This window comes from Neltuma alba, unplaced genomic scaffold (assembly GCF_004799145.2).
Source record: "Neltuma alba isolate B1F8T4 unplaced genomic scaffold, ASM479914v2 tig00002446_pilon, whole genome shotgun sequence".
NCBI classification, from domain to species: domain Eukaryota; kingdom Viridiplantae; phylum Streptophyta; class Magnoliopsida; order Fabales; family Fabaceae; genus Neltuma; species Neltuma alba.
Genome location: NW_021632864.1, coordinates 310,341 through 324,470, shown reverse-complemented (window position 1 = coordinate 324,470; position 14,130 = coordinate 310,341). Strand labels below are relative to the sequence as shown.

Here is a 14,130-nt window from a genome sequence, read left to right as displayed (position 1 = left end):
TTTTAGTATTTACATTTTTTCAACAATACATAAACTCTTTTTATTTTTATAATTTTAATTTTAATATTTCTCTCAAAGTTATCAAATTACTCATTATATATATGTATTTTAATAAAACTCATCTTTTTAGTTATTTTATGTCTAAACCGCTTAAACAATTTAGTTTGTTAATTTGACTTTTTTTCTCAAAAATATATCCAACTGACTAACTGTTTTAAATCACAGCTCACTATTTGAAAAAGTGGCTTTGCATGAATTATAACAAGAATCCACCCAATTACACCCAATCGTTTTTATATGCTTTTGCCTGGACTCGAAACATAATGCTTTCATGACTTCTCTTTTTTTTTTTGATGAAACATCAGGATATCCACCGACAGACCCGGTGACTAATCCCTTCACTAGCTTGTAGGCACCTTAATGGATGGGACAATTGGCCCAGGATTTTAAAACTTTTCCATGCCCAAGACAAGGATCAAACCCTCGACACTTGGTTAAGGGAAGATGAGTCCTCACCGCTCAACCACATCCCCCGCGGGTTCATGACTTCTCTTTAACGACTTTCAAGTCTCAACTAAATCTAAATCCAGTTGTACCCAACGCTTAAAGATTTAATTCCAGAAGAACAGTAGTTGTGCAGTCAATTTGAAAATGGTTTACCATGTTTGTCCTTTTGCATTCCTTTAATAAGGTATTTCATAGCAAGTTATTCTCTTCAATTAACACAACAAAAAGATACCATCTAGATGATACAAAATTATCCTCATCATTATAAATTGCCGTAGGCAGAGTTACAATTTCCAAAATCCTAGCGTGAAACAATCAGCTCAAACCACATTCAAGTCTTCCTACAGATGCTTTTCTTGCCCCAACTCTATTTGCTTGAACCTCATGTCAATTCACCTACCAGTGGCTTTGAAGACTATATTTCCTCCTCAAGGCAGAAATTGGATTGCTTTACAAAATTTTCACCGTCCAATCATCTGCAACGCCAACATTAGGCTTCCGGATGGTCATAGCAAGTGGCCCATGAGACCTTTGAATCCAAAGAGGGGAATTCTCAATCTCAACCTTTTCATTGGATGGTTCAATCAGTGCATTCTTTGAGCGTGAGGAGTATCCTAAGAGGATAATCCTCTCAATGAGAGCGTTTGTATGATATCGAGCACTGCCCTGGGAAGCAGGTGCAAGATTCACAGAGGTAAGCTTTCCATCAGCGAAAACAAAACGGCGGTGGATATAGGCCCCTTGCAGGAAATTAAAGCTGCTGCCGTCATCAATATAGAGTTCACCTTCTGCTGCTTGAGAACTGTTCAGAGCTATGACCTATCAAAGTGAAGTGACAACAATAATGTCACCAACTATCATGATGCAAACAAACAGTCTAATTTCCATGACAGCAGTCTCCTTAAGGTACTGGCAAAGGAGTATAAATAAGACAAGAGAAGCCAAGGAACTCAAGCTCGAAGGATTTAATAAACAAGCTACTCAGGTTTGTCTGACAAACTCAAATGAGATAAAAAAAATAAGATCAAAGTCCACTTAAGTTGCTCAATACTTAAATGACGAAATTATATGAATAGGCATGCAGTACATTAAGTAATACAAATTCTTCATGCTCCTTATCCCATTAATTCTACAACAAAATACACAAACCATACACTTGCGCACATCCTTGTTCATCAGCATAATTCTACTGTGGTCAGGTGGCGACAGAAATATAACACAACAACAAACATTTTTTGCAAACATTCCTGAGTGTTCAAAAGTGGTAGGTAATTAACAGGACCAAACTCCATGGTAACCTATATATGAATGCAGAGTTTAAATGAAAAGCCAAAAGTCCAAGACCTCCTATATATAAACAGAAAAGGGTAAGACAAAATAATTTCAGAGATGAAGTTAGACATGTGACTCCCACCCATTCATGCGTAAGGTTTGCAGCAAATCAGGAACACATACCAGAGTATAAGGATCATTTATCATCTGTGTGGAACTTCTTCGGAATCGGTCTTTTCTTGGTATAATGGTTCCAGCCCTCTGGAAAGCAGGGATACTCTCCTCAGTAGCCTTCAACTTGTGGGTCAATCCTCCCTTGTACACAGTTCCAGTTCTTAGATCATACCATGATTGCTTTCCAGGTAAATAAACTGATACATGTTTAGCTCGCTGGAAGGAAGGAAGAAACATAAAACTTAATTCAAGAGCTGCTGACGAGAATAAATGAAATGAAAAGGATATGCAAACAACTGAAAGAAATTAAAGAAGTAGTCAGTGAATGACTAGAGCACCTCAGTATAAATTCCTTGCACTAAAAGGCTGTTTCCAACCATAAAAGCCTCATCATTGCTAAAAGTAGCCTCATCAGACGGGAATTCCATCCACAATGGTCTTAGGACTGGAGTACCAGTCAAGTTAGCCTCTCTGAATAAAGTGTAGAAATATGGAAGCAAGGCATAACGAACATGTATTGAATCCCTTATAACTTCTGTATTTTGTTCTCTGCAGTAACACAGGGACCATTAGTGAACAATCTTCACAAAAAGACTAGCATGACTAGGCTAAATTTCAAAATCAAGAGATGAAAAGGTAAATATTGGGACATGCAATTCAACTTCTGTCAATTATTAATGTGGCAGGGCCGCAGGGGTGGCAAATAATGGATTTCAGCCATCTAGCACCTATGTTTTAGATAGAAAATAGCTCCAAGAGTGGAGACACAGCAATAAATTTACACCAGAAATTGGTATAGCACATCAGGGGACAGGTTTACCTATTTCAGAATGTGCTGACTTACAATATCATGTCTTTTTCACAAGTAATCTTAATCTTAATTATTTTAATAAAATCTTCAATATATCCTGGAAAGGGGAAGAAGAAGATCATGACAACAGTTGCCTAAAAGGTAGTTCATAAGATAGGGCAGTCAGGTTTTGATAAGGGAAAGAAAAGGGTACTAAACGTTTGTAGCTTCTTTGAACAAATAAAAAAATAGAAGAGTATAATAAAAAGTCAGAAATGGAAATTTTGGGTTGGTACCAGGGAATAAATCTTAAAGTAATACATATCCTACCCAAACAGCCATGGTTCTCGTCTTGTAGTGTCATGATGGGCATGGGCCCTGAAGAAAGGATAGAAAGCTCCTAATTGATACCAGCGAACCAATAACTCAGTTTCAGGATTCCCAAAAAAGCCCCCAACATCAGCACCTGAAAGATGTAAATGAGATATAAGCATGTAGTAAAAATAAAAATTCAAAATAATAATAATAATAATTTAAAAAAAAAAAAAAAAGAACGCCGGCAACTGCAAGAGCACATTGACTATAAATCCCAACCTGAGATTGGCAGTCCAGTAAGTCCAAGGGTTAATATCATTGGAACAGAAACTCGAAGGTGATCCCAATCAGCTGAGTTATCCCCAGTCCAGACTGCTCCATACCTTTGAGTTCCAGCAAAGAATGCCCTTGACAAAACAAATGGCCTGTCCTTCCCCTCCCCACGTTTCACTAACCCTTCAGATGTTGCCATGTGGAAGTAGTAACCATAGGCATTATGCAGTTCACGGTGTTCCACACCTCCATAGTGTAAACAATCTCTAGGCATCGTCACCTGGATACAAGTCAAGAAGCAAAGCATATATTTGGTTTTCTGATCTAGAAGTGGAGATAACATTTAAGTGACATGCTCAAGATTCGGAAATTAGATAAGCCCTCTTCCCTTGTGCGTATTACAAATAAACCAAAAGTTGCTATCCGCATCCAGATTGTCATATAACCTTAAAGCCGACATTCAGTAGAAGCAATACTATACGCGTTAATGATTCAATGTTCAGAAGTACATACATCATCCAAGAGTTTAATCAGACAGAACAGACATCAAAATAAGAACTTACAGAATTGCATGGAGATACTATCCAACTGTTATTGTTTGAGATTAGAGATTAGAAATTTAAGAACAGCATGAAGCTTATGCTAGCATAGCATATGGCATTTCCTAGTTAAAGGTCAGGAATTAACCAGAATTGGGATCACTAAAAATTACAGTATTATTAAGAAAAGAAGAAAATGACTACAGTATTATGCTGGCGTTCATCAGACCTGTAGGATCATGAGAGATATTAATTTTCATCACATGTTAAGAGATGGGATTTTTCATGCCAGCACAACACTTCATTGACGAAATCCCAACCTAAAACTCAAGACCATGATGCAATTTTATTTATAATTACTATGTGCATCGATATTATATATTAGATACCTTTGCTTCATGTTTTCAGTTTATAAAACGAAAAAAAAAAGAAGAATGTCTCTATGCTAATTAAGAATGAAGCAAATAACGATGCATTTATCTTGGAAAACATTGCAAAAGCAGCTTGTAAACGTATACTATGATAAGAAGCATGAAATGATGAAGCCGTAAAAAAATTGCATCTTTGAAGTCATTTACATACCTCTGGACCATTGAAGACGGAGGGTTCATTCATGTCATTCCATATATATAGTGAAGGAGTTGAGCCAACATAATTTTGCAAAGAGAACTTATCAGCCCACCATGACCGTATCTCCGGATTTAATGTGTCAGGGTATGATGATGAACCAGGCCAGCACCAACCATCGTAGTCATTGCCTCTTGCATCCTTTACATAATACCCTTTCTGGGTGGCCTCCTTGTGCAAATGAAATGACTCGTCTCGCTTAATGTGAGGATCCACAATGGTAACCATGTGCCTACCTTTCGCAGCCAACTTTCTCTGCATCTCTTCAGGATGTGGGAAAAGAACACTATCCCAGGTAAAATACTTCTTCCCATCTGTGTGCTCAATGTCAAGCCACAAAACATCATAAGGAATGTCATGTTCATCAAAATTTGAATCAACATTCTCAACGTCCTCTTCATCCCGATAGTTCCACCTGCATTGATGATATGCTGTTGAGAATAGCTGTGGCATCGCTGGAGCACCGGTCACAGATATATACTGTCGCATCACATCCTTGGGCTCAGGACCAATAAAGAAGAATGCATCCACAATACCAGCCTCACTCATCCAAAAGGTATCGACCCTGCTTTGGGACGAAGGAAGGGTAATCCCGGACTCTGCATCCCACCCAGTTCCCAGAACATCAATCTGCATTTCAGCTGCATTCAACCAAAAGAACCCCGATGTTCTCCCAGACTTGCCATGTGAAATCATATAAGGTATCGACCCATAAAGTCCAAATGGCGAATCATGAAGATACTCAAAAACATCCAAATTAAACAATCGATAGGGTTCTGATTCCTCGACCTGAGGACCTCTCGTGGGCTTTAAAGCAAAGCTGGTAGCATGCTCGGGGATTCCATACACAAAATCAGCCCCATAAAAGGAGACATCAAAACTTATCGATTGAGGGCCATACGGCCTAGTATCTGTATGCGATCGGAATCTCTCTTCCCAATCATCCTCTTCCTTTTTCTCTCTCAGCTGCTCAAAATCAAATAATCCATGAGAATTCAAGGAAGCCACTCGATTACCAGCTCCATCACGCACGTAAACCTCAAATGGATCGGGACGAAGGACCGCTTCATGGCCGTCCGATAAATACACAATTGAAGAAGGACTAGGATCTGCACCGATTGTCTCTGTTGAAAGCCTCTGGAGCCAAAGCTTCTTGCTCGAAAATTCAGACACAACCACGTCGGGAACCTCGAAGCGCTTCTTTGGTGTCCCCAGAGAATGATCCTCGTCAATCTTGAGCCGCATTATCCCATCTTGGTACACAGAAAGGGTGAGAATCAAGGGCTTGGTTTCACTTTGACCTTCAACAATTTCTGGGTTTATGGAAACAAGCTTGGCGACGAGGTCGCCATCGGAAATGGAAACGTCGCGGGCGACAAGAGAGCAGGAACCCGGCTTGCGGGCTCGAGCTCGCTTGCAAAATGGGGTCTGGTTACAGTTTCTAAACTCATCCTTTTTCCATGCGAGGCCGGAGCTCAGATGCAAACCGAGGAGGAGAAGGAGGAGAAGATGGAGATTGAAGTTTCTCATCGGGGTGCTAGGCAGCTGAAGAACATAGCAATGAATTGAAGACCAAGAAAGTAGGAAATGAACAAATGTGGCTATGTGCCGATAGTGAAGGCAGGGGAAGCAGAGCTCAACTAGCTTGGCACTTGTAATGCGAAGGCTGCTAATCTGGGTTCCTTATGAATTTTGGGCTTTTATTTGGGCTCAATGAATAGTCCCTTATTTATGAATGGAAAAAAAGGGGGGGAATTAAAGAAAAGAAAGGGAAAAAGAGCGAGCAACTGGGCGAGAGCATGTATGGCCAGGTTTGGAGGTAGAGGTTTTTTTTCTGTTAAATTAATTAAGCCATCACCAACATGTCAAATTTAAGTGAATAATTTAAATTGAGAGTGTTTGAATTAGCTTTTTAAAATTATTTTAAAGGTAAGCATATGAAAGAGTTTTAAAAACACTTCGCTTTTTGTGTTTTTGATCTTATTTCGTTTCCATGAACTGTGTAGTTGTAAATAATTTCCATTTACAAAAGTCTCGTCCAAGAGCATGAATTGATCTAATATAGTTGTTTGTGATGATCAAATTATCATAACATTCATTGAATTTTTTTGTTTTTGAATTGGAAAGGAGGCCAAACTGGCCCTCTGGAGGTAAAACCCTCCACCTCTCCTGTACAAAATAAGACTGGCCATATGCTCATATTTTCCCAATGAATCTCAGATTCAATTTGCCTCGCGGTAATTGTTTTTTTTTTTTTGTTGCCAAAAAAAAAGGGTAATTGTAGTTTCCAGTATAAGTCAATTAATCCTTAAAAATCCTTCGTCTCATTTATAACTTTCATGATCCTTCATAATGAATAGAGTCTTGTAATAAAAACTCTAATGGAATTTTCCTTTTTTCTCCTCTTGGGGGAAAAAATTATCAGGGCCTACCGTAGACATCAAATTCAAATATCCACACTACACAAAATGTAAGATATCAATACCAAATGCTTAGAGTCTCCTCAATCTCATGCACCCAAATCATATGACTAATAGGGAGTATAACTCTCATGGATTAAAAGAGACGATACAAATATAGCTGCATTTTCCTTTCTAGCATACGCACATGAATGAAATGATAATAAGAGCATATACAAATATCTTATCTCTAATCATTAATATAAGAGCTAATTGACTAATTTGAGTAGATTAAAAAAAATTGTTAAGCTAGTTATTTGTAATAATACTTATTATCTTTCCTAAAATACCTTTACTAATCATAAGTATCAACTAAAACTATTATTGGATAGAAACATTTAATATATATATACAACTATTACAAAGACTACTTTAAAAAAAAAAAAAGAGAAATATGAAAAACAAAGTGAATTGAAATCTTATATTTAGGATTAAATTAAATGCAAAACTAGCGCTTATATTACTTGATCATATGATTATTTGAATAACCAATTAACATACAACATTAAATAGATGGCGTCCTCAGCAACTAGCATCACACAAACAAAATTTATCATATCTAGAAAAGGGGCCATTCAGTCCCCAGAAATTTTTCTGTTAGATGAGGATGAGGCTATTCAGAGGAAAAATACTTTATAAGCATTGACACAGCTTTGACTGCCAAAGCCTGCCTGGTTATCTTTTTCCTATCAGCGAATCAAGAAGGGCAGCTTCTTCCTCCTGTTAGTATGGCAACACCAAACAGAGAAATTAAAAGGTCAAACTCAAGGTTTGCCAAAGACAATGATGGTATGGAAGAATAAATCACATACCACCAAGGCATTGAACTCAGTTTCCTCATCTATAGCGCTAATGATGGCTGGGTCCTCAAGCAGTTCCTGTTCTCAGATTTTGATGTTAGAAACTTCTAGCATTTACGAAAAACAAAACTTATATCTCATGCTTTGCACTCACATTAAACACTAAACCCTTAAATGATGGGAAGGAAAATAATAAATTTCAGATTATGACTCCACATGTAAGCATATTCAAGCAAGATTATTTGGAAGAGGATGAGAATGGACATGATATTATTAGAGTTGAAACCGCAGATAAAATTATAGGAAACATCAAAGACAAGATCTTAAAACAATCCCTCGATGTGGCGTTCTAACCTTTCGAGAACTTCCAACATATAGAACATAAAATCGAATTTGAGAAATAAAGCAATGACCAAGTTGCATAGTTCAATGTATATATCCACTTACATCATCAGCAATTTGCAACATCCCATTCTTGTCCTGTACAAAGAAGAATAAAATTCAATTGGTTATGCTTTCAAAAGGCATGTTCTCCTGCCAATCAGATTTCTTCTGGCAATCCAGAAACCTTTAGCAGCATATTGACGATAGTTCTAGGGAAACACTCAATTTCTTTTTATAAAGAGAACAACTATCACAAATAAGATTGAATGCAGCTGCTTTTGAAACAGTGGAGAAGTTATTCAAAAACTCTCAAGCACAGAAGCTCACCTTCACAGCAACAAAAAGAAGTGGATCAGATGGTGTATAGATCATGTAGTGCGCACCATCCTGCAACCAAAGGACTACAAGTCAACAAGCGAAAAACGTGATAACTTATTTCTTAGCTCTAATAACTAAATCAGGCCAAAGATTGCTTCAGCAATTATTGATAAGTAAATGAACAAAAGCACATTAAATGAATCTTATTTATAACAAAGGCGTGATTCTTATCGATAAAAGCAATGCATAAGTCATGCATGATCAAATAAACTCAGCATTCGGGCAAAAACATTAAACAAATCACAAGAGGCTAGCTGATTGGAAACCAAGAGAAGCCTTTGCATGGGTAGCAACAAGCAGTATCATGTTAAATGCTCATAAATTACTGCATGCATCTGTATGTTCATTTCATAAGTTTATTCATTCTTCCTGCTTCTAGAGGCGTTAGCAACGCTCTCTTTAGGGGAAAAAAATACATAATGATTTAGAATGCTGCTCTACATTGCGTTTACACTAGCACACCCAAAAAAAAAAAAAAAAAAGTTATCATGCATAACTATAACAAGTTAAACATCTCTAGATTCTGGAAAGGCAAGCAAGAGCAAGGCACCTTTGCCACCATGCTAATAAGCAAAAGAGAAAAAGAAAATAGAATCATGCATAAAGAGAAAAAGAAAACACGATCACATATTTGAGTAATTTAAGGTGGTCTGGTCAAGTTACCATATTGAACCAAGTAATTTCAACACCTTCTGTTGGCAAGCCATCCACTTCTTTACCATCATCTGCGAAATAAACACCCTGCATTAATTCTTAGCCAAGCATCAAAATTAGTTCTGCAACAGATTGCCCCTTTAGCAGCAACTGACTAATGAAATTGAGGAGATCACCATCCTCAACGGCTCAAGGAAAGACAAAATTAGGCAATAACTCAATAATAGCTAAGAACATATTAATTTAGTCTTCTGTTAAATAGACATGCATGGCGATGGGATAAGTGAAAAGTGAGGGGCGATGATTAGTAGTTACAGGCTTTTAGGTCTCCTTGTCAAAATCAGAATCATGAAATACAACTTTTGTTTCTCGGTAATAAACTGAATATAACTTTGTTTCTCAGACTCCTAAGATTATACAGATTACACAAATATTAGGTGTCATTGCGGAAGTAACTTAGGGAAAAGGGCATTGCCTGTGTGAAAGTCAAATATGTCCTCTTCAGAGTAGCAAAAACCACCACGTGCTGTATAACAAAATCTGATGAAGACAAAACAGAAATTTTTACCAATCAAACACCCTAATTAATTTCATGGCTTTCTAGATGATGGTAATATACAAACGTACCCGCTATAAACTAGATACAGGTTTATCTTAGCTAGTGCATAAGCTGCAGCAGGAAGAATAGATTCAACTTCCTCATCACTGATCTAAAAATACACGAGCACAATATGAATTGTTATAAAATGTTTCGCCAAGAAAAACGAGAAAAGGAATCATACACAACAAATTTGAGTTAGCAGTACTGAATAATAGGAACATCAGATAAATATACACAAAAATTAAGACTTTGACCGCAGAATACAAACTTACCGCTGACCATCCCTCACCATTTGTGCTTTTTAGTATTTGAACAGGCCTGCGGTAAATATGCATAGCCCAATATGAAGAAATTAGTAGAAGGAAATGTTAGATAAGTCATACAAGTCCAGATATCCGCTTGGAATTTTTTCCCCCCACTTACGTATCAACAGGACAGAGCAACATACATTCATCATCCTGAGAGCTTCGGAACACTCTTCTTATGACACACTCTAAGGGAAAGTTGTTTGCAGGATCAACCTGTCATTGAAAAATTTTATATGTAATATAAGGAGTGCAGTGAAACCCCAGCCCAAAAAATTAAAAGACAACTTTCAACCGTTAGCAAAGTGCCAACTACATTGACTAGTAATAAGTACTAGGGGCACTAATGCTATGACACGAACTTAATGTTAAGGTTCTTTGTCTGGTTTTTGAAATCGAATGCTTTCGCCAAACTAGATTTCTTTTTTATTCTTTTTGGGGCATGACAGAGTCATTAACTATCAATTTATTGTGATGAGAATTCGGCGTCACGACACAGCCACATATATGTTATTTGCCCCTACTTACTTCCTCTCGGACTATTTAGCATAAGGCAAACTACTTGTACTCGCACATAGAAAATGGTAAGCTAGATTCCTAAAAGAAAACAATAATTCAACGCGAAATATAGCAAATCATATTAAAAATTAAAACTTACCAAAGTCGCAAGTCGCTTGTTGGAAGCCAGGAGAACCTTGCCTTGATCGTCTACAACAAAGCCAGCTGGTGGTTTCGGCAGTGAAGTAGGATGGTAAGCAAAAGAAGCATTGGAATTGGAATTGGAACTGGAACTGGGACTGGAACTGGAACTAGAAGGCCCGTGTTCAACGACGCTAAAATCATCCACAATTTCATCATCACTCAAGTCCAACGCCCGAGAATTATCAGCCCCATCCTTGCCCTTCTTCTTCTTCTTCCTCCTACTGCCCGCCGAAGAAGAACGCTTCTTCACCGGTTCGGTCTGCGACTTGGAGGCACAGCATATGATAACCCGAACTCTGCTCGAATTGAAATTAGGAGTCGGATATGAGATTGAAGCCGGAGAGAAGAGTAATGGCTGCTTGAGGTGAGGGCATATTTGGGAAAAGTATTGGGATTTCATCGATGAAATTGGTAGTGCCATTATGGCTCACCCAATTATCTCTGCAGCTCCGTCTTCTTCTTATTCTTCGCTTGCTTGTGGAGTGTGGACTATGGTCGTCCCGTTGGCGGCAGAAAGATCGGAAACGATACTATATTTTCGTTATTTCCTTCTTTATTTATCTGCGGTTATTTGATCAACGGCCACTGTCTCTTCATCTAAGATCCTGCGGCGTCCATGATACATGTTTCCCTGCTTACATCTTCGTTTATATTGTTTTTTTTTTCTTAATTCGCTTTGACTTTCAAGAGAACTATTTAAATTAATATATTTTTTAATTTGTTGTTATCTATTTAACATGTAAATTCTTTTGTAATATATGAATACATACTAAAAAAATCAAAACAAAGTTGAACAAAACTCAAAGGAAAAATGTAAACAAATATTCAAAGAATAGGGGAAAACACTAAAAAAGTGAAGTAGCATTATTTATAAAATGTAAAAATGTGGCCCTCTGTACATCTCATATCTCACATTGATGATAATATTATTATTAAAATTTAAAGATATAGGTTAGATTTGTCTTTAAATTTTTATTAAAAAAAATTTGGGCCAGCACCAGAGTGCAGTTTTCTTAGGCAATCACGGGGCTTTCATCCAAAATGGATTTGACGGGCTGTTCCAGCGTCCCAAAGCATTTTACTCCAATGCATGGAGCCTCTGAATTGGGCTGATTTGTCCAGGTGCTCCTTTGTGTGCTTAAAATGGGCCTCTGAATTGGGCCGACCCAACCCAATTCTACTGTCTATCCATTCAGTGTCTTGTTCTTTTTCTAAGGTATTAAAAACCGGACTGTTGAATAAACTGATCAAACAGTAGGTTAAAAATTAGTGGGTCAGATTAGAGTCAGACCAGCCATAACTAAAATAATATAATTTTTAATTATATGTTAAATATCTTAGATAAAATAATAATATAAAATTTTTAAATAATAATAAAAATAAGAGGCAAGATATATTAATATAATCACACTAAAGTTAATGAATTTTTAAATTTTTTATTAATAAAAATGAACAACCTCACAGTCTTGTGATTTAAAAAAAAAAATATCATATATATAAATTTTTTCTCATAAAAATAAACTATTGAAAATTAGATTTTTTTTTTTTTGGGGTTAGACATGTGTCCTTTGTCGATATCTATTAGACTCATATGTCTATGCATTAAATATAATTATAAACAAAGTAAATTATTTTTCTTGTTCGCATTTAATTTTTTCATGTGACTTTTTCAGTTTTGTCTTTTCCCAATGCTTGACGCTAACATTAGCATTCTTCGTCTTCCCACACACAAGGTCCTTTATTCACCCTTGCTTTCCTTTCCCCTTTCTTCATCTTCTTGTTCTTCCATCTTTTTCAGGTCAGCGGTGTCTTTTTCCTTTTTCCTCTCAGCTAATTAGTTTCTCATTTTACTTTCCATTAACGACTATATTACTTGGTAATTTCTTTCATTTTTCTTCCTCTTTCTTTCTTTTTCCTTAAGTTTGTTCTCTCAGTTTTTTTTAAGTTTGTTTTTTTTTTTTTCCGTCCCTACAATGGCGTGGTGCTTGGATTGGAAAGGGGAAAAGAGTTTAACCCGATGGCCTGCCCAACCCAGCAGGTTGCCCCAAGTTATATCCAAGCCACGCTGGTCTAAAACGGTTTGCACCGGTTCAAAGTTTCACCAGTTTAGGAAAAGAACTGGACCGGTCGCTAATTTTCGGTCAATCTGAACCGGCCAGTCCGATTTTTAATTCCATGTTTTTTTTCTTAGGCCATTAAATTGAGATCCATCATCTCATTGTGTTAGAATTTATTGGGTCAACAACCAATAGGGTTAGCTCAGGAGAAAAGTACTATATTTAGTGTCTGACAATATTTAAAAGATACCTATGCATGTAAAAAAAAAAAAATCATTGAGCTAACAGAAGTAAAATATCCACAAAATTTCCATTTGTGCCAAATGCGCCCCAAATGCCACTCCATTTAATTTTTCTTTTTTCACAAGAAGAGGACTCAAAATAAATCCATAATTATAATCTCTACAGAACCATTTATCAGGATCGTATTAATAGCGTTTGTCAGAAGCGCTATGCATATCGGCTATAATAATAACCTCTACAAGTACAGCAGAATAACTACTGCTGTTATGTTTTTTCATAGTGAAATTTATTCTGGAAAAAAATTTACTCTACAGATTTATTCTACAATTATAAAAATAAATAGCAGAATCAAACAAGTTCTTAATTATTCTCACTAAATATGTTCATATTTTTAATCATTTTCGAAAATTACTCTTTCTCAATGAAATTTATTCAATCGATGTAATCTTATTTTTCTTTACATGATTAAAGATATTTAGGAAAAAAATAAGTATTCAGTACTTACAAAAAACATGTAAAATCTCCTCTAAAAAGAATAAAACAATTTTCTAAAGGCTGCTGTAAATTAAAAAGGTTCGGAAAAAAAAAAGTTATATAATACACTACCTCTTATTTTTAATTAAATTATAAACTAAATCTTATATTAAGAATTTAGAGTAGTATTCATCGCCAGATGATTGCGTATCTCGTCCTTCTGCCACACGCCCACAGAAATATGATTTGGAGGTTCCAACAAAGCCGAACACTTGTACCTAAATTTATTACTAATATTCTTTCTTTATGAACTATGCAATGAATCGAACTTATTTAGTGATATGAAGATTAATTAAAGTCCAAATGATATACTCCTCCGGTCCTTATTATAAGACCCAATTTGACTTTTTATTTGGTCCTAATTATAAGACCCAATCCATTTTCTCTCTTATATTTATGCATTTTTTTCCAAGATAATCCTTCTAATAATGATAGTTTTAGCCAATTTACTTAATTAGCAAGGATATTTTAGGAATAACAACACTTATTTATTATAAATAACCAACTTAACTTACT

The 14,130-nt window shown here is 36.3% G+C and overlaps 2 protein-coding genes across 2 annotated transcripts; both read right to left on the bottom strand.

Annotated features, from left to right (window-relative positions):
• Positions 1 to 638: 638 nt before the first annotated feature.
• LOC114728064 (probable glucan 1,3-alpha-glucosidase) lies at positions 639 to 6,145 on the bottom strand. Its single transcript, XM_028914888.1, has 6 exons — positions 4,453 to 6,145; positions 3,338 to 3,611; positions 3,074 to 3,209; positions 2,292 to 2,502; positions 1,963 to 2,169; positions 639 to 1,326 (listed from the first exon to the last, which is right to left on the bottom strand). The coding sequence occupies exons 1-6, from the start codon at positions 6,025 to 6,027 to the stop codon at positions 958 to 960; spliced, it is 2,772 nt and encodes a 923-aa protein (XP_028770721.1). The 5' UTR covers positions 6,028 to 6,145; the 3' UTR covers positions 639 to 957.
• Positions 6,146 to 7,411: 1,266 nt separating this feature from the next.
• LOC114728365 (uncharacterized) lies at positions 7,412 to 11,260 on the bottom strand. The gene is made up of 10 exons (XM_028915259.1): positions 10,737 to 11,260; positions 10,197 to 10,294; positions 10,046 to 10,091; positions 9,800 to 9,882; positions 9,648 to 9,712; positions 9,182 to 9,243; positions 8,468 to 8,527; positions 8,204 to 8,236; positions 7,769 to 7,834; positions 7,412 to 7,676 (listed from the first exon to the last, which is right to left on the bottom strand). The coding sequence occupies exons 1-10, from the start codon at positions 11,199 to 11,201 to the stop codon at positions 7,632 to 7,634; spliced, it is 1,023 nt and encodes a 340-aa protein (XP_028771092.1). The 5' UTR covers positions 11,202 to 11,260; the 3' UTR covers positions 7,412 to 7,631.
• Positions 11,261 to 14,130: the final 2,870 nt, after the last annotated feature.